The following is a 20254-nucleotide window of genomic DNA, read 5'->3' on the forward strand; positions in this document are numbered from 1 at the left end:
TTTGTCAAATCTAACCTATAATAACACGACAATACGAGTCAAGGCAAGCGTCTTCGTGAATGGCACGGTCTATAGTAATAGACAGTTTTCAATTCTTTATTTTATTTTCATTAACAATACAGTATTGTGTTTGAATATTTTTACATGCTAACTTATTAATTAGGTAGTCGTACAGTACAGTACAATATATTAGGAACATACACAAAAATAAAAATAAAACAATACAAACATCACTAAAATATCAAAAGGCTAGATTATAATTCAGGATCAGGATATTCAAAAATATATATAAATTAGGAAAACAAATCAACAAATCATGGCATGTACGATGTCAGTTACCTACAATCCAAAAATAATCGCAAAATAAATAGATACTAATATTATTATTATTATAAATTTATGAACTATGTCCTTCAAATATTTCATTAATACTATAAAAACAGCCTTCTAACAGCAAAGTCCTTAACTTAATTTTAAATTCCGCGTGTGATGTGATCATTTTTAAGTGAACTGGAAGTTGGTTATATGCCTTAATAGCCTGATATTTCGTTTTATACTATTACTTGCAAAATATTTGGCGGGGTCCAAATTAAAAGTTTTCGTTGGTCACAGTTGAACTGTGGACCAGACATATAGAGAGATATAGAGATGGTTTTTAGGGTTCCGTACCCAAAGGGTAAAACGGGACTTTATTACCAAGACTCCGCCGTCCGACCGTCTGTCTGTCCGTCTCAGGCTGTATCTCATGAACTGTGATAGTTAGACATTTGAAATTTTCACAGATGATGTTATTTCTGTTGCCGCTATAACAACAAATACTAAAAAACAAAATAAAATAATTATTTAAGGAGGCTCCCATACAACAAACGTGATTTTTTGCCGTTCATATAGATAATGGTACGGAACAATTCGGGCGCGAGTCTGACTCGCACTTGGCCGGTTTTTTTTTCCCCACAAAGGCTATGGCACAATGGCTGTCATAGACTTTCGGGCGCAGAGAGAATAAATAAAAAGACTATCATATATCAATCATCCTATTCCAGGACATTGCCTCGGTGTACAAAAATAATCATAATCATCTTTTATTATTGGCAATATCTATATAAATATATGGCTCACTCGAACCGCTATCAATAACAATGGATGTAGGTTCAACGACATTAATACATCATCATGCAGCTATTTTTTTGATACTGAAATAACATTTAGGTGGTAAAAAGAAATAATTATAAGTTGTCATTGTTATACGGGTTGCAAAAATAGTCTTTGAAAAATAATTTTGTCAGAAAATTGATCTATCTCAACGACATGCGCTAAAATGTTGGAGCCGTGCATGCACACGTAACGCAAGCGGTGTGCCGTCTCCTATAAAAATCCGTATATCACATTTACAACGCGCGCATGCATTTACGTTCTACGCACACGCATCTCACGACGATCAGTAAAAATTAACTCTGTAGTCTAAAGACTGTAGAAAAAAACCTTTTCAAGAAAATTTTCAAGTCATTAGATAATAATATAATAATTCAGCCTATATACGTCCCACTGCTGGGCACAGGCCTCCTCTCATGCGCGAAAATGTTGGAAATTCAAAGGTGTATGTGAAGTGGACCCGGGTACGTCCTTAAACTACGTCCAAAAGAGAGGTATGGGCATTGTGAATGTCATCTCGCTTTGTGTGGTAGGGCACAGCCAGTGGATGTCATTCCAGATCTAGAGCAGAGCCCAACTGGAGAAGTACCTCCACCTTACAGAAAACAGCAGCCAAATAACACTAGACCCTACTCATAGTGTTGTGTTCCTGCCGGTGAGTAAGGTTGCCAGAGCTCAATGAGGGGGGGCGGGTTTAGGGTCGGCAACGCGCATGTAACTCCTCTGGAGTTGCAGGCGTACATAGGCTACGGAGGCTGCTTACCATCAGGCGGGCCGTATGCTTGTTTGCCACCGACGTAGTATAAAAAAATAAAAATAAAATCCCAATCCGCATTGGGCTAGCGTGGGGACTATAGCCCGAGCCCTCTCGGGCATGAGAAGTCATTAGATAACATAGTAAATGTACGGATACTGCCCCAAGTACTTGTAAACATTGCACTCAATACACCTACTTATAAGCAGCAATAAATTTTACGTCAAGTGCATGGAAAAAAAAACGGTTTAAACTTAATAACAAAAAATGTAGCCAAGTGAGTTGTGCAAGCAAAGCAAACAGTTGACGTCCCAAATGATAGATGGGAGGCCATTATCAGCGTGATTTTATCGGCACTGATAACGGGAAACAGGTCTTCTTTGGGAATAGGGACATGGTTATTATTCTAAAATTTATAATAAATATTACTGGATTATGTGGCGACTTTGACGGCGTAGGGTCTCTTTTTTTTTCCCATTTTTAAGTCATAATGTTTTGTTTGTCCGCATTTTCGTTAGTCATAATTTGGTTTTTCTCAGAAACGCGTATTTTTTCAGCATTGACATTAAACAAACCTATCTATGGGATAACCTTACAAACATCCTGAAAAGTTAATGGTTTTAGAGTTATGACTAATGATATTCTGACTATCATTACATTATGACTTTCAATAATTATGTCAAACAAAGGGATCCTTTACCTAAAGGGAGGGACTGAAATTGGAATTAAAAGCTAGAATTGACTTTAAAACGCCATTAGAATCTCACTAAATCATGTCCAACTTACCCCCTTATCCATTAAACTTTACAAGCCCCACTTAGTTATTTTTTTATATCTTTCTTACAAACACATAAGTCAAAATGACAGATTAAGACAAACGAGTAGGTAACTTACCTTACAGGTCTTTCAGTTACATGTGCCCCCCTAAGCCCCCCCCCCCCCCCTCACTCTATCTAGAATTAACTAGATGGTCAGACCAATTTAATTTTTATTTTATTTATAATTTCTTTATTTAGGATAACCTACAGATAATTTTACATCTTTATGCTCTTAAATCGAAATGTAACAATCATGGCTTAAGAAGGTCCTCCGGCAAACTCCATCAAGAGGTGAGTGCTACAGGAGATCAAGAGAGATGGAGACAAATACCGAAGGAAACAGTAAAGAGGGACCGACAAAGAGAAAAAGTGACCCCAAAAATACTTTTTACAGGTCACATGGTCTGTTTAAACGATGTTCATGTACCACAACAAACCAAAACTGTTACTAGCTAGTTAAAACTTTCACTTATATGAATCTGTTCATTATTTTAAAACAAACGGGACTAAATCTTATTAGTGTGTGGGTTAATGACCTAACAAAAGTTTGTACCAACAAGATTGTTAATTAGCTAATCTAATAATGTGTAACTATTTTAATTATATGAAAGCCTTATCATCCTAAACTGATAAATGAATGATTACGGAGAATTTAGAGGGGTGATAACAGGGTCATGACCCTAACAGAGTATTGTAAAATAATGAATTGCAGAATTAACATTAACTTTCCTTCGGGAATATAAACGCTAAATTCAGAATTTGGATTTAAATATTTTATTAATTCAATAACAGGAAAATAAACAAACATAATAAAACTTACTAAAGGTAAAAATAGATTATATGACAATCTATTATATTTGAGCACCGAATCTTCAAAATAATCTCATCATCTACATCAACTATGATCATCCAGTTCTCCCAGAGGCAACTGTATTAGAATAGAAGTTTTATTATTTGTAAACACACAAACAGTCAATAGACATACGTAAAAGAGAACTTAGTGAGAATAAAGTTTCAGGAAATGGCCTTTAGTTTTTATTATTTTTTGTAAAGTACCATCTCCATCTATGGTAAATAAATAAAATAAAATAAAATTAAGAAACATACAACCTACAACCATTAAGTTATTTAATTTAAGTTAGTTATTTGGTTTTGTGAGGGATCTGGGACCAGGGACGTTTGAGCCGGTGCTTACTGGATTAGAATATAGATTTTCTCTTTTTTTATTAGTATTATTGTACTCACTTTTTGTTAATTAGTTTTGACGATGCATGTTGCAGATGACTTATGTGTAAATAGACATGAGTCTGTGAGACTGAGGTGGATGAGCTTACTGTAATTTGGCAAAGCCTGCGCTGTGGATCTGATGGTATGCTATGTTTTGGTTAATAAATGAATTTCTCTTCATTTAATTAGTAGTTGATGTTTATTTGTTATTTAAAATCAAACAATAAAATTATATTTTATCTACTAAATTGTTGTTATTTTTAATAAGTCAAAATCTAATCATTTTCTGTGCACCCATATATGCCAGAAATAAGGAGAGTAAGGTTGCCAGAGCTCAACGAGGGCACGGATTTTTAGGGTCGGCAACACACATATAACAACTTTGGAGTTGTAAGCGTCCATAGGCATGGTGACTGCTTACCACCAGGCAGGCATAGAAGTTTTTGGTTTGAACTCCTCAATGTTAAGTTACAGGCTCTTTATTCTAAGTATTTTTACTATTTAATGAGTTGGCAGAGTTTTTTCCAGTCAATTATACCTAAATAACTCAATGAGCATATATAGGTTTATAAAAAACTTCTATGCCTGCCTGGTGGTTTACTGACAACAGTATTAGTGCACTACCTACTTGTGTCTCAAAGCTTGTCAACTTGTACATTTTAATTGAAATAATTTGAATACAACACATGATGCAAGAGAATCTAGTTTTGTGTTGATCAGTAGTTTATATTAAAATGACTTGCTAAAAACATACCTATAGTATAGGCTTTTAGGCTGCCTTTCCGAGGCAGAGATGAAAAGAGATATGCGAGAAACAACCAATAGTTATTCAGCTCCAGCAGGGCAGTGCCTTCTCCGCACCTTTAATGCTGTTGATTTATTCCTGCACCTTGCCTCTCATCTCCGTGAAAGGTAGCCTTAGTCTCATTCGAGGGCTGCCATAATATAAGTAATCATAAATCCAAGATTTTTAAATGAAATTACGTTTTTAGTTTAATTACTTAAACATTAAGTAAACTTATTGCTTCTTCCAATGTTACCCATTTTACTCAATCGGTGAATTTACAGACAAAATGAAAAATTATACAAAATAATTCTAAGCATAGGTACTTTTATACTATATGCTATTGATGTATTTAGTCATTTATCATGTTAATAATATACAATTTTGATTCATATAATTTTATCTACATATATACCTATTAAGACATTGCATGATTAGGTTTAGCAATGAACTCTATTTTGACATGCTAAATTTAACATTCTGTTGTTACTTAGCAAAATAAAGAAACTTGAACTTGAAACTTACAAAACCAAAGTTTGTTAAACAAAGTTTGGCAATAAGTGTCTAGGTTGTGCCTAAATATAAAAAAAAAACTTATTGGGTGTGCTCAAAACTAAAAAAACAAATCCTTACTTAAATTGTACATTATCATACAATACATTTATAAGTTCGAGACAATTTGACTTCACATATTCAACTTTAATAAGTATACTATTTAAAAAAAAATTAATGTTTGAAATACCTGCAGGTCAGCTTTTTAGAACTTTTTGTTATTGTTGTTGGATTTTACAGCATTTATTTGACTTAATTATGTGATAAAAAATAATTCCCAATAAGTTTTTCAAACTCCTGATAGTTAAATTTAGCAAAATCATTCCTGGCTCCGAGTGCATAGAAAGGCTACAATAGATGCATTCATTACATTGTAATCATAATGAGGGTAATGCTTGTCTGATCTGTTGTACTTTGATTGGAATACAAATAAAGAAACAAAGAAAAACCAAAGCTAAAATAGGTACCTAAAACATATCTTGATGAACAGACATGTCAATCACATCCTCCGACAAAACAAAAATAAACCTTTAAAACACTCCAAAGTTTAAATCTGACCAGCCCAAACTAGAGATAAGAAAGTGATCTAATTAACATCTTTGGCAGTCTGCCAAATATCATCACTTAGCTCCCACGAGCCCAAACAATAGTGAAAGGGGATAATGACTATAATACATACTAGTTACACCTCAGGAAGTACTCCAAAAATATCCAGACACAACACTTCCACTTAGTTAAGATGGGTCTTTAAACGCACAATGTATTTACACGAGATTCGCTAACGCGTATTCTGCATATAAAACGTGATTAATTAGCGAAATTATTATCCCAGGCTCGGGGATCAGCTGATCGCACGCGTCTATATTAATCAAGAGTACACGGTAAAGTAGGGCAAACATCTAGACTAGCGGCGTTCGACACGACTCGGTCGGCACGGCGCGCGGCCGCCCGACTGGCACGCCTTACGACATGCCGACTCCCCACGATACAAAACACTTCGCCACCGTGTTTACCACCAGCTCTACGCACTCCGTAACCCAAAAACTGTCAATCTGACATGATCAAAACACCAAATTCGCAATGTGAGAACGGCGATACGAGCGAACAACAAAGACATGTCAACTCGTTCGAACTGAACGTAAAACTATAGTTACCTCGGCGGCCCTTGGCGATTTTTGCGTTTGTTGTTCATATCTCCTTCGCCCGACTGCCCCGGCGGGTAGGCACCTTCTCGTCTGCGCGTAGGGACCGGAATTTTGGCTAATTAATATCACTTCTTTTACAACACAGTCCTTTCAACTTTCGCGGATGCACAAAACTGCAGTTGAAACTAGGAGTTAGCGCTCGAAAGGAGGCAACAAGGATTCATTGAATTCACTAATGTTGGTTTACATTTGCCAACAAATATAAATTAAAATATATTCGAGTACAAAATCGCGGTTCGATTTATTCTCGGGAACTAATCCCGAAAAATAAACGGGTTGGCAGATTTCTCGTGCCTGCAATCAGCGCAGGAATACAACATGGCGCTGTGACGTATATCAAACGAATTGCAAAAAAACAAAATCACAATCTTATGTATACGTTTTATCACGCAACAATCACTTAAAATATATCTTAAATTTAAGATATTTTTAAAGATAAATACTATCACACACTAGTAAGAAATAAATTATAAGGTCAACGTTTGAATGACTTCCACTTATAGCACATCCAATATGGCGGACGAAAGGTATTTGACTTTTGGTGTTGTCATATAAAAGGGGAAAACTCCATAAACAACTGGGCATCAAATTGATTATGAATTCCTTCATAAAATGTGTTTATATTAATTAATCAGTCTTAGGCAGCTAAAAAACAGATTAAAATAATGTAGTTAATAAAGTTGTACTAAATAAATAAGCAACAATTATTACATTACAATTATTCACAAAACGTGTATCCGAAAGGAAACACATCAAGCAAATAAAAATTTTCAGTAATGTTACGTCACAAATCATTTTTATGAAACTTACTTACCTTTCCAGTCGTATTGTCTCGATGTTCAATCTAGGAAAGTCACATAGTCGTACTCCCATATTTTGCGGAAATATTTGTCATTCCTGCAATGTCATTGACTTCAACAAATCAAGTTTGCAACATAGCAAAACAAACGACTACGCTCGCGCGCGCGCGAATTTCCATCCATCGATAAACGCGTCGCAAGTTTATATTGATCGTCGTGGGCGGATTTATAGGTCACGCTCAAAATGAGTCTCAGAAACGGGACAAAAATGTCCCAGCGCGAGAAATTCGAGTTAATTAACTCAGAAGTGCGTTCGTTTTACGAGTATTGCAAAGAAGCGGGCATGACTGACGAAGAAATTGATCTAATTTGCCGGCCACTGACGAACGCAGTGCGGCAGGCGTCTATCAGAAGATGGAGGAGGGTTTTTATGTTTCTGATCATGATATTGGCCATCGGCTATACCGTAAACCAGACGGAAACTTTTCAATGGCACGCGTCGGCAGTGGCGAGGATCGTCATGATCAAGATCCTGCCATTCTGGGACTGGACGCCATTGTACTACAACAAGTGTGCGGTGGACCGCTCGCAGCCGCATAACCTGGACAACCCGGTGTCTACCGCCGACTGCATTGCCTGTGAAGCTGTCAGTGAGTAACTTGAGGCCTTAAAATAGGATGGGAGCAATTTAGGCACTTGACCTAATTTAGCCTAGTACCTGACCTAGTAAGCTTTTGCCCTGTTACCTCTTCAGGGGAAGGGCTTATTGTTTCCGCTTAAGTGTTCAACGTTAACTGTAGTGGTTGTAATTATATTATTTATTACAAAAAACCTAAAAAAATATTACGATCAAGCTATCTATGTACATGTACCTCCTGGTCGTGTATTTGCATTTACATGGCTTTATTTATTTATTATTTTATTTATTTATTACTAACATAAAATGATACATCTCAAACAGATACGGAGTCCCACAAAACAGTTTACACGGTTTGACTGTGGGATCTTAGTAAGTGGATAAATGATTTCTGACTTCTAATAAAACTGTCTTTATTCATTTTAATTATACTCATACTCATTTATTTCTAAAGCCATTTTACACGTCAAGAAAGAAAATATAATAATGACACTATGTATGTTACTGTAAAAGCCCGAAGTACGGTAAAACCTAGGATATACCGGTAAGACCTAGGTTTTACCGATGCCGATCGGTAAAACCCCGAAATGTGAAATAATTATTGTTCACTTCGGGCTTTTACCGACATGGATTTGGTAAATCCTAGGTCTTACCACGGCGACCGGTAAAGGTTGAATCATGCACTGGTTTTTGACAGTATTAGATGAAAATCTTGTATCAGTGTAAGCGGCGTTACATGTAGCGCCATTTAGAGTGATGCTTCGTATTGTTTCGGCTATTTTACTAGTCATATAGATCTAGGTCTTTCGGTTTTGCTGAAGGTGAGAGTGAACTCTACTCACTGCAAATTCGAACGCTATGAGCAGGTATGTAGAAGTCCTGAGAGCAGAGCAATGTACATTGTGTCGTGTGTCACATACCCTCTGTAAGCAATATGCCCAGTTGGTGGGAATTTTCGGACTGTAGCTAGCCGCTGTAATGGGTAACAGAAACGCGTTCCGTATGTGCTTCGCTTTCCAGATGACTAGGGTGCACTGCAGAATGCAGATTATCGTATTGCGAACGATTGCCATCTTAACTAGGTACCAAGGTTTAGGTATAGTTTACAGTAAAAATAAATTAGGTATCTATTAATAGTTCTCGCTAGTTGAAGCGATCAAATGACACCCAGACGCTTTCAATTAAATCAATCAATCTTGAGGATGCTGTTGCGGCTGCCGAAGCACTGCAGCGCGTCCGGCATGTTCGCTGAGGCGCGAGTTGGTTTTTTTGACGCAGGAGTAAATGCATTTACACATCTCACCCCGGGCTGGGGAAGCCCATTTGGGGGTGGTATGTGGGACTCGCTCCCCCCGTTACTCCCTCTGTTAGCCAGAGGAAGGGGAGGAGAATACCCACTAACATCCCCTGCGGTGTCATCCTCTTTGCCTATAGGGAGCGTCATGGGATCGCTTGCGGCATTCTATCCGCGACGCCCCTCGGCAGCCCGACCAACCTGTGTTGGACACCCGTGCCACTGAGGAAGAGCACCAGGACGCTTGGCTCTCCTCCCACACGTGCAGAGCCGTTCCGTGTGGGCCCCCCAATCCACTGGCTCTACGAAGGGGAGGAACTAGCTGTTGGCTAGGGCACATTGCCTACTTAGGGAGGAGACCCTCCCTCTCCGCCTATGCCGGAGCGGTAGCGCATCTGCACTATCTTCGCGCAACCGCTCCGCTGCTTCCTTTAGGGAAATCACGGTTTCGCAAAAGACCTCAACTTCCTTCCATGCCCTCTTGCTGCGCAACATGGGCGACACGACGTCGTGCAGCGAGAGGTCCCCACTCGTGATTTCCGCTGCCACCACCATGTTTTGGCGTACCACAGCCCATCGCCTGCACAATTCAAGTGTGTGCTGGGCCGTGTCATTGTTACCTGCGTCAATTTGTAGCTGGGCGCCCCGTGTTTTCTATGGAGCCACTGGTTGAATGACTGGAGGAGAGCCTCTATACTGCGGACTCTATAGGAGGAATCCTCCTGGTCGCTCTTCCAGCGGTCCCAGTCTCTTGACAGCCTGTCGTTGCTCTCTCTTCGCCTCCTCTGGGTCGAGGCGTTCTCTACGCGCTCTGGCCTCTGCTCTCATACGGTAATTTCCAGCTATCATTTTAGCTTCCAGCTACCAGGGTGGAGTGCCTGCCAGGGCTCATGCCACCGCGAAATACACCGTATGGTATGCCTTTATTATGCGCAAGGCCACCACCCTCAGCAGACGCCTTAGGAGAGGCTTGGCTTTAGCCAAGAGCCTGTCTGCGAAATTCGTGCCCCGTATAAGGCCATGCTCCGAACAACGCCCACGTACAGGCACCGACAAGGGGCTATCGGCCCGCCCACGTTTGGTAATAGCCGGCTAAGGGCTGAGGTAGCACCCATGATTCGGGGCGCTAACCTGAGGAAATACTGTTCAAAATTCCACCTCCGGTCAAGAACAAGACCCAGGTACTTCATGTGTGAATTGACCGGAACCCTCTCACCTGCAACAGCTATAGTTAATTCCTCAGGTAGCGCCCTTCCAGGTCCCCCGAAGACAATTGCTTCAGTCTTCGAGAGGGACACATTCAATCCTAGGCGTTCGATGCGACCCACTGACATCTCTGTCGCTACCGCCGCTCTGAAAAAGTTATCGTCCATGTACCTTCCCCGCACAGCCACCATGGTGTCGTCAGCATAGCAGATGGTGATCATGCAGGGAAGCTGGGCCTCCCCTTATGGCCCAGTGATACCATATATTCCACATCAGGAGGGTGTTCTCCCTGTCCCACCTTCCGTACTCCAGAGAGAGCCGCCGCGGCTTGTTGTTGAAAAATTGTAACTAAACCTACAGCAAAACCAGAATATTAACGGTCAGCACTATGACTATTTTTATGAAATACGAGTGTTAAATATATTATCAGTGGGAGCAGGACAGCAATAAACAGTGTAACGATGCACGTTATTCTAATCAAAGTAAGATTAGGTTATACTGTGCGCGACTGTACAATCGCGAGAGTAGTTTCAGCGTAGCAACAACGTTAGCAGTTTTGATCGCGCGGTACGTTCAAAGTACTCTGGCGCTGATGCCTTTAGGGTCCGGTCCTGTGCGGTCGCGTTCATGAGATTCGCGCCGTGACATCACACGCGACGCGTCGGATAGGTCAAGTGTCTCCTTTTCTTACAGAATAAACTGAATAAAATGTTAAGTATAAAAGTAAATAGTTTAGCACAACCTTTAATATGTAGAAAAGGACGTATTTAAGTTTTGTCTCGTACCCTGAGTATAAATAAAAAAAAAACCGTTTATTTCAGATCACTGATCCATAACGACTATTAGTATAAACTTAAAACTATGCTAATTAGGTACTAAGAGAAAAACAAAAATAAGAACTTATAACTAAACACTAAGGTGTGTGGAGAGTAGGGGCGCAGGTTGCCATACTCTATTTCGCTCTCCCAATTGCCACCTCCACCCAAAACTTTATAACGGGGCACTCGAGGCGCTCGGCCAACACCTTGAGTAGACTGTTGCTGCTGCCGCGCACCCGTCGCAGCATGGAGGCGATTCTTTTCCACCTAATGGCAAAAAAGTCATCTACTCGCTCCTCAGCGAACATGACGGACGCACTGCAGTGCTTCGGCAGCCGCAACAGCATCCTCAATATGTTATTATATTGAACGCGCAATGCGTTATAGGCTCGTTGTGTAAACTTCACCCACAGGCTGCATGTGTAGAAAGTCTGACAGTAAGCTCTAAAGAGCGTCAATTTAACTGATGTATTACACCGTGGGAACCTGCGGGCAAGCATATTGCCTCTCACTGCTGTCGCTCTTTTTTCCCTTTCCAGGTCGTCATTCAATTCAGTTGTAAGCTATGCCCCAGATACTTAAAGCGATCTACAACTTTGAGGGGTACGCCACACAACATGATCCTCGGCTCCGTAGACAGGTTATACTTACGAGCTTTGAATATAACAAACTGACTTTGGGCCGTGTTGTATTTTAGACCATGTTGCCCGGCGCATTCCTCACAAATATTGATGAGCTGTCGTACCGCGTCAGCCCAAGGCCTCAGCAACGCCATGTCGTCAGCGTAACTTAAAATATTGTTAAAACACACATCACCTGTATGGCAACCGACATGTGCCCTGCTGAGTGCCTCGATCAACTCGTTTACGTAGACGTTGAAAAGGAGAAGGGATGTTAGCCCTCCCTGTCTCGCTCCACTTTGTAGTTTGTATTCGTCAGACTCCTCTCCCGCCCATCTCACTCGGTTGACCTGGCTGTTGTACCAATGTTTAAGCAACGCGACATATTCAATGGAATCTCCCGTTTTTGTAAGCTTGTCTTACACAACCAGGTCAAACGCCTTTGACAAGTCCAGAAAGCACGCATAGATCGGCGTGTTCCTGTCCTTGTAGTACCTGACAGCTTGCTTAAGACACAAAATCGCATTTTCGGTCTACAGCAGTCTTAAAGAATAGAGCTGTAAGATTCCGGTTCATTTAACCCTTTAGCGGCGCGGTTCCTTTGTTCCGATCGGTCGTACTAATAGTTCCTAGGGACGCGGAGGCCTCCTTTCGCATCCACATCAGCTGTCCACGGCGCTTAAAGACGTTCCTGGCTAACCAGGAGCGGCCCTCGGTACGACCAACTAGCATGACAGGGGAGTACCAACATACCACGGAACCAGACAGGCTTATTTCTCTCCCTTACGAACCACTACCATAACCCACGTTTGGCGAAAGGTTATTTACTTATAAAAAAATTATTTAATTGAAAGCATCTGGGTGTCATTTCTGGGTGTCGCTTCAACAGGCGGGAACTATTAATAGATACCTAATTTGTTTTTACTGTAAACTATACCTAAACCTTGGTACCTAGTCAAGATGCCAATCGTTCGCGATATGCACCCTAGTCATCTGGAAAACGAACCACATACGGAACGCGTTTCTGTTACCCATTACAGCGGCTAGCTACAGCCCGAAAATTCCCGCCAACTGGGCATATTGCTTACAAAGGATATGTGACATACATTACTCTACTCTCAGGACTTCTACATCCCTACTCACCGCGTTCGAATTTGCAGTGAGTAGAGTTCACTCTCATCTTCAGCAAAACCGAAAGACCTAGATCTATATGACTAGTAAAATAGCCGAAACAATACGAAGCATCACTCCAACTGGCGCTACATGTAACGCGCCTTACACTGATACAAGATTTTCATCTAATAATGTCAAAAACCAGTGGATGATTCAACCTTTACCGGTCGACGTGGTAAGACCTAGGATTTACCAAATCCATGCCGGTAAAAGCCCGAAGTGAACAATAATTATTTCACATTTCGGGCTTTTACCGATCGGCATCGGTAAAACCTAGGTCTTACCGGTATATCCTAGGTTTTACCGTACTTCGGGCTTTTACAGTAACATGTATACAAAATAAAAGAAATAAAATTGAATACCGTTTTATTAGGCAGGCGCCCGGTTTTTTATCCCATAGTCCAGTATTTAGTCCATCTCTTTCACCCAATAGCCCAGTTCATTATAGATTCCATAAACTCTCAAATAGTCCTTACACCCTGGCGGGTGCTGCCTTTGCGTGCGCCCATGACACGTGCAAGGGCAACATCCACTCGGTGTACCCCTTACATTTCATTAAAGTGTCAAAAGGGACTCTACGTGTTGGCTTCGGGTCCGCGCACGCATCCCAAAGGTCCGGATTCCGGAACACCATTGTTCCGAGATGGGAAAGACACTTTGTATAATCATAAATCTTAATATTAGTGCATTATTAATTATGTATGGTTAAAATAAATTTACTGAAAACTGTAAAACAACTCATAATCATAATGCCATATGAATAAATAAATAAATAAATTAACTACTTATTTATATGAAACAACTCAAAATAAGTTTACTAACCGCGATATTTCTTGACAAGGGTGTGTCGCCAGGAGAATCACTTGGTTCCCCCTAGGGAATAAAATTTGTAACTAAATGTATGCCTCTCCCCCTCCCCTTGGCCATACCAACTCCCCTCACCCTACTCCCTAGCCCATATCAACTGCCGCCCCTGGACCATCAACTGGCGACGCGACGCCCTTGCTACTTGTTCAACTTTGACTTAGGGACACCCTCTCTATTATTTGCCATGGTCGTCTTCATGTTCTGCGTATCTCACAGAACTATGTAACAGAACAGAAGAACTAAAAGAACAGAAGTAAATGTCGCTATCCGAAAATAGCACTAGGCAGGTAAAGTTTAAAAGCAACCCGATTATTAACTTTTCTTCCAGAATCCACCATCAACTAACCCCCAAGAACTAACATACCATTTTAATTTTCCAGGATCCATCGTCCGCTTATCCGACACAAACTACAACGAGGTGTTCAACCACCATCTCCTCCGTGGCGCCCCTGTCATCGTCACAGACGCCAATTACGATTGGTCCGTCTCTCGAACCGACCTCAACCTGACCGATCTCATCGACGGAAATCAACGACTCCAAGGTTCTGTTCCTTGTCGGATTTTGACTAATGTCAGAGTCGGCCGACAGCCCATGGATTTAGAGGAGATAGCCTCCAGAATCACCAACACTGATATCCCTAGCTGGTTCGTCCATTTCCAAAACTGCGATATAAAGGCTGTTAAATTATTTCGCATTCTTGCTCCTAGGCCTTATTTCCTTCCCCCACATATTCCTCCTTCCCATTTTAACTGGATTCTCCTCTCTAAGAGCTACGATACGCATAGGTACAAGTACTTGGATGTTGATGTTGGGCTGATCATAATGTCGCAACTTAAGGGAAAGACTTGGATGCAGTTGAAGCCTAGAGCGCCTTGCGAGAATGACTGTGTCACTCTGAACTTCGAATTGGGTGAGGGGGAGACATTGGTCCTTGGGAATGCGTTGTGGGAGTTAGAATATTTGCCGGGCAAAGGGGACAATTTAGCGATGGTTACTGAGACCGACTGGGCCGAGTCGTAAATTACGAATTTAATCTTTCGGTGTTGTAGTAGCGGTTCGTTTGAATTCGTATTTTGAATTGCTGGACTGAAGTATACCTATGCTTTTGATTGTGTCAGTAACGGTATGGAGAAAAATACATTTTAAACCTGTTCTTATAGTTCTTTTGGTCAATCCCTACCAAGTCTGACCGCTTACCATGACTTGCGTTGTCGTACTTCTTACTTCAAGTATAGAGTACTGCACCGCAAGTCATGCTAAGATGTCTGGTTTTGTACTAAAATGACAATTGAAATGGACAGATCGGGCAGTAGATTGGCCAATCGAACTGTCACTACAGTATTTTGAATAAAAAAAAAAACAAAAAAACATGTAATTATGGAAGGACACTCCATACATGTAATCAATATGTTGTCAAAGCGGTTTCAAAGTAATTGTAGTACGTAAATGTCATAAATGTGTCTAGTATCTAAATGCACTTTGATGAAAAACTTGAATAATCTACATTAAAAGTTTACGATTACATAAAATACGTATTATAACAACCGTTTTCGAATAATATATATAGAATTAAGTCATTACAGCGTATTTAGACTGAATTGTTGATACATATCGAATATCGACACATGTTCCATTACTACCATCGTATCACACTCCATTTGGTAACTTATTCGTATAGATATAAGATTTATTGTTAAATAACGAGCTTTAATACCACGTACTTGACTCTAATAGGATGGTTTTGAAAAACCCGAAAGGAGATACCAGATTTGTGAAAAATCTGTGTAGTAATATCGAAAGATAACCACGAAAGCCGTCAACCGGAGACCAATGACTCTTGGCTTTGAGGAGTAATAGACGTGGTAGTATTGATTCAATCAAATATAATATTAAGCAATGACATTTTCTCAACCTGAGCCTCATCGCATATATTCTCCGGCGATGGAATACTTACCTACTACTATAGCATCTATAACACTAATATTATAATATCGAAAGGATTAAGATAAACCTAGCGGCATACATTTTCAGCACCGAACTACTTATAAATCAAATTGTGACTACATATTTATTGGTGTAAGCCGCAGTGACACCTACTAAGCCAGGTACAGTCGACGTTAAAGATATGTTTACATTTTTGCACGACAAATGTAAATTCTCGTGTCGTTAACATCGACTGTACAAAAAAAATGGAACTCGTGGTCGGAGACCAAAAAACTTTTCTTCAAAAGACATAAAAATTAAGACGTAGCTTTAAATGTGTGCCGTTTAAGTATGTTGTTCGTATATTAAGCATTCACATAACACTTGTAACTGCACGATGTTAGAATACATTTTGATGTGTCGGGGTACCGCAGTATTACCATGTATTACATATTAATATATTATAATGTGAATCAACACGTGGTTTCGATTTCCCTGTTTACGTAAGTTTATGGAACTATGCAAAGGTTAGTATCTGTTTAAATATAAATAATCCTCCTAAACAAACGATAAGTATTTGACATCTTTCGACTAATTGATATTGTTATGAAATGCACTAACAATGTAAATTTATTTAATTTTTAAATTTTACTTTTTTTAATATTTTGAAAGGGGTTTTTTATTCAGTAACAACAGATTCAAAGAAATGAACATAATATTAATGAAATTAAATAAAGTCATAAATAAAAAAACCTCATCCAATTCGTTGCCGATGGGCAGTGTGCAGAAGGCTGGCCGCATTACCACGTTGGATGGCAATGCTTATACGCTGAGCGAAATACTGGCCAGCCTGGCCACGTGTGGCGTGGATAAGGGCTGATTTAGACGGCACCCGAATTCGCATGCGATTTTAGTTACATTGCGGAATTTGCGGACTATTGAGGTTACCAATTCAGCCGACCGACGGCCCCAACGTTTCGACCCCAAACGCCTCAAAAATGTAACCCCTGCTGAGGGTGGCGTTGTTTACTTATTATCATGAGGGACTTGATATTTTTTTATTATTGATATGTTAACGTCTCCAATCATGGGACAATTAAGATAAAATTTGGAGTATTTTCAATATTTCACCGACATCTGTACAATTTCTACCGCTTTAAAAGTTGAATGTCCAATTCGTCCTTTATGTATTCTATGTATTTAATGAAAGCTACTGCAATTGGTTTCAATATTATTAACCAATTAAAACTATGGTTTTTTGCTCCAGTCATCAGATGTCTTGCGACATTAATTTACAATTTCACATATATCAATGAAAAATTAAACTTATGCAGCTCTTTGGCTCTTGTTTATGGTAAAATGTTGCCAGCGTTTAAAAACTGATGGTAAATACTTGTTTTACAGGATTTGTCTATACCCTCCCATTACTGGTGCCTGTTCTATTATAGGGGTGTTTACTATATACATTGAAAACCCAAAGCTATTACAAACTCACATTTATTCACTAAATGCATTAAATAATTTACATTACATATAATACTTTGGTAATCACGTTAGTCAGCCTTCTCCTTATGCAGAGGCTTTCCCCGCAGCCACAGCAGCAAGGTCTTGAGAGACAGCACCACCGGGAACATTATGGGCAGGAACAGGGGGATGTAGATGGCGTATCTGAAAAGTGAGAAAGTGACGTTATTAACCCTTTGAACGCCAAGAACACAAAGTCGTCGTTACTACGTCCCCACAGTGCCAAGGACCTATAGGTGTCATGGCGGACGCTGACAAAGTAAACTTCACACTTTCGAGTAAGGTTTACATTATGTTAACGGCACCAATCATGGGACATTTAAGGTAAAAAGCGGCCAAGTGCGAGTCGGACTCGCCCATGAAGGGTTCCGTACTATTTATGACGTATTAAAAAAAAACTACTTACTAGATCTGGTTCAAACCAATTTTCGGTGGAAGTTTGCATGGTAATGTATATCATATATTTTTTTTTGATTTTTCATTCTGTTAATTTAGAAGTTACAGGGGGGGGGGGACACATTTTTTCACTTTGGAAGTGTCTCTCGCGCAAACTGGTCAGTTTAGAAAAAATGATATTAGAAACCTAAATATCATTTTTGAAGACCTATCCATAGATACCCCACACGTATGGGTTTGATGAAAAAAGATTTTTCGAGTTTCAGTTCTAAGTATGGGGAACCCCCAAAATTTATTGTTTTTTTTTTCTATTTTTGTGTAAACATCATAATGCGGTTCATAGAATACATCTACTTACCAAGTTTGAACAGTATAGCTTTTATAGTTTCGGAAAAAAGTGGCTGTGACAGAATCGGACAGACAGACGGACATGACGAATCTATAAGGGTTCCGTTTTTTGCCATTTGGCTACGGAACCCTAAAAATGGAGTATTTTTGATATTTCACCGACATCTGTAAAATTTCTACTGCTTTATGCTTTAAAAGTTGAATATCCAATTCGTCCTTTATGTTTTCTATGTATTTAATGAAAGCTACTGCAATTGGTTTCAATATTATTAACCAATTAAAACTATGGTTTTTTGCTCCAGTCATGGGATGTATGGCGTCATTAATTATCAAATATGAACGAAAAATTAAACTTAAGCAGCGCTTTGACTCTTGTTTATAGTAAAATATTGTCAGCGTTTAGAAACTGATGGTAAATACTGGTTTTACAGGATTTGTCTATACCATCCCATTACTGGTGCCTGTTCCATTATAGGGGTGTTTACTATAGCTCCCTTGCGCCCGGGAGCTTGGCGTATGAGTAATGTTTGTGTTTATGACAGAGCGTTCAAAGGGTTAAAGTAGGTTAAAGTTTGGCTGGCCATTTTCGTCAGTAGAAAAAGGCGGCAAATTAAAAAAAAAATAAGCGCGAAGTGTTGATCTCCCATAGATAATTTAAATTTCGCGCCCTTTTCTACTGACAAGTTAGGTGTGTTTGAGTATAGTTAGCTTTTATAAAGAAACCGGTCAAGTACAAGTCGGAAGGAACAAAGTTAAATCTGGTGTCGTTTCTGTATATCGATAGGCTAATTAGTCTAATTACGACTACGATATACAATAAAACTACAATTGTAAAGGAATTTGTGTCAATTTTTAGATAGACCCATTTCTGGGCATCAGGGAAGTACGCGAGTAAGCCGAGGAAGTACGCGAGGCCTCTCAAGAGCTAGCTCTTATAGGCTTCCACTAGGTAGTATATACTCACTTCTGATTGTTGGCGAAGTATAATAACAATAACGCCAAGAGACTCGGTTCTATGAAGGGCACCAGTAGGCCTCTCGGGAGCTTTTGTAGGCCTCAATTAGTTACTCACTTCTGATCGTCAAGGAAGTACAGCAACGCTATCAGACTCAACTATAAATTCGGCCCCCAATGTGCCTGTTTGGAACTCTTGTAGACCTTTTGGTACTAACTTCTGATCGTCGGGAACGTACAGTAACACTCGTGGATTAGGCTTCATAAAGGCCTTTATTAGGTCTCACGGGATCTCTTGTAGGCCTTCAATGGGCACTCATTTCTGATCGTCTGGGAATGAAATGGAGCTGTAGGCCTCCACTAGTAGATATATACTCACTTCTGATCATCAGGGTAGTATAACAACGCCAGTAATCTAGGCTCCATAAAGGCTATCCATTGTATATCTCTTATAGGCCTCCATTAGGTACTCACTTCTGATCATCAGGGAAGTACAGCAAAGCTAGCAGATTGGCCAATGGCCATAAAAGCGGCCTGTGAGGCCCCCCCGCAACTCTTGTAGGCCTCTACAAAGACTTGTAGCGAGCTGCTCGCGGGCGAGGCCGATACCGTCAACTGGATTGATGGACGCTTGTTCTTTAGCAGTCATAGACTTACTTCTGATCGTCAGGGAAGTACAGCAAAGCTAGAAGGCTAGGCTCCATAAAGGCGGTCTCGGCGGCCCCGTGGGCCCCGCGGGAGCTCCGGTAGGCGGCCAGCAGCTGCCCGGCGGCCAGCTGCGCGCGCGCGAGGCCGATGCCGTCGACGGCCGCGTTGATGGACGCGCCCACATCGTCGTTGATCACGATGTTGGATATTTCACCTGAAGAAGATATGTGACATCAAATTTTGTATTTATTTGTAAGAATATGGTACAGTGATTTGATATTAAATTAGAATTATTGCAAGTTCTATCATATTCTGCCGTGAAGGCGGTGTACAAATATTTTTACTTTTAAATATATATATTGTATATTAATTAATGTACTAAACTTTCTCTTTAATTAGGCAGCGTTTCCACCACAGCTGACCGAGAAAATCGACACGAGTTGCGAATTACCTATTCGCACATGTATCGTACAACGTTTTACAGTACATATGGCCCTTTAAATGTTCGACACAGTAACGTAATATGCTAATTTTCGCACTAGTGAGGTAAAGT

General features: G+C 40.1%; 3 protein-coding genes across 5 annotated transcripts in view; 1 reads left to right on the forward strand and 2 right to left on the reverse strand.

Annotated features, from left to right (window-relative positions):
- LOC133529298 (ataxin-2 homolog) overlaps positions 1 to 6955 on the reverse strand; it is an 88854-nt gene extending 81899 nt beyond the window's left edge. The window contains exon 1 of the mRNA XM_061866995.1: positions 6442 to 6955. Within this exon, the coding sequence (XP_061722979.1) occupies positions 6442 to 6479 (38 nt within the window). The 5' untranslated portion in view covers positions 6480 to 6955. The remainder of the gene's footprint in view (positions 1 to 6441) is intronic.
- Positions 6956 to 7474: 519 nt separating this feature from the next.
- LOC133528832 (uncharacterized) lies at positions 7475 to 15044 on the forward strand. Its single transcript, XM_061866315.1, has 2 exons — positions 7475 to 7942; positions 14288 to 15044. The coding sequence occupies exons 1-2, from the start codon at positions 7537 to 7539 to the stop codon at positions 14926 to 14928; spliced, it is 1047 nt and encodes a 348-aa protein (XP_061722299.1). The 5' UTR covers positions 7475 to 7536; the 3' UTR covers positions 14929 to 15044.
- A 2268-nt stretch (positions 15045 to 17312) lies between these two features.
- The window catches only part of LOC133528952 (GPI transamidase component PIG-S), a 91174-nt gene continuing 88232 nt past the window's right edge, over positions 17313 to 20254 (reverse strand). For all 3 annotated transcript variants that reach the window (XM_061866475.1, XM_061866477.1, XM_061866476.1), the window contains 2 exons: positions 19711 to 19915; positions 17313 to 17499 (listed from right to left, as the gene is read on the reverse strand). In XM_061866475.1, the coding sequence (XP_061722459.1) occupies positions 17385 to 17499; positions 19711 to 19915 (320 nt within the window). In that variant the 3' untranslated portion in view covers positions 17313 to 17384. The remainder of the gene's footprint in view (positions 17500 to 19710; positions 19916 to 20254) is intronic.

The sequence above is a fragment of the Cydia pomonella genome, chromosome 20 (genome assembly GCF_033807575.1).
Source record: "Cydia pomonella isolate Wapato2018A chromosome 20, ilCydPomo1, whole genome shotgun sequence".
Lineage (NCBI taxonomy): Eukaryota > Metazoa > Arthropoda > Insecta > Lepidoptera > Tortricidae > Cydia > Cydia pomonella.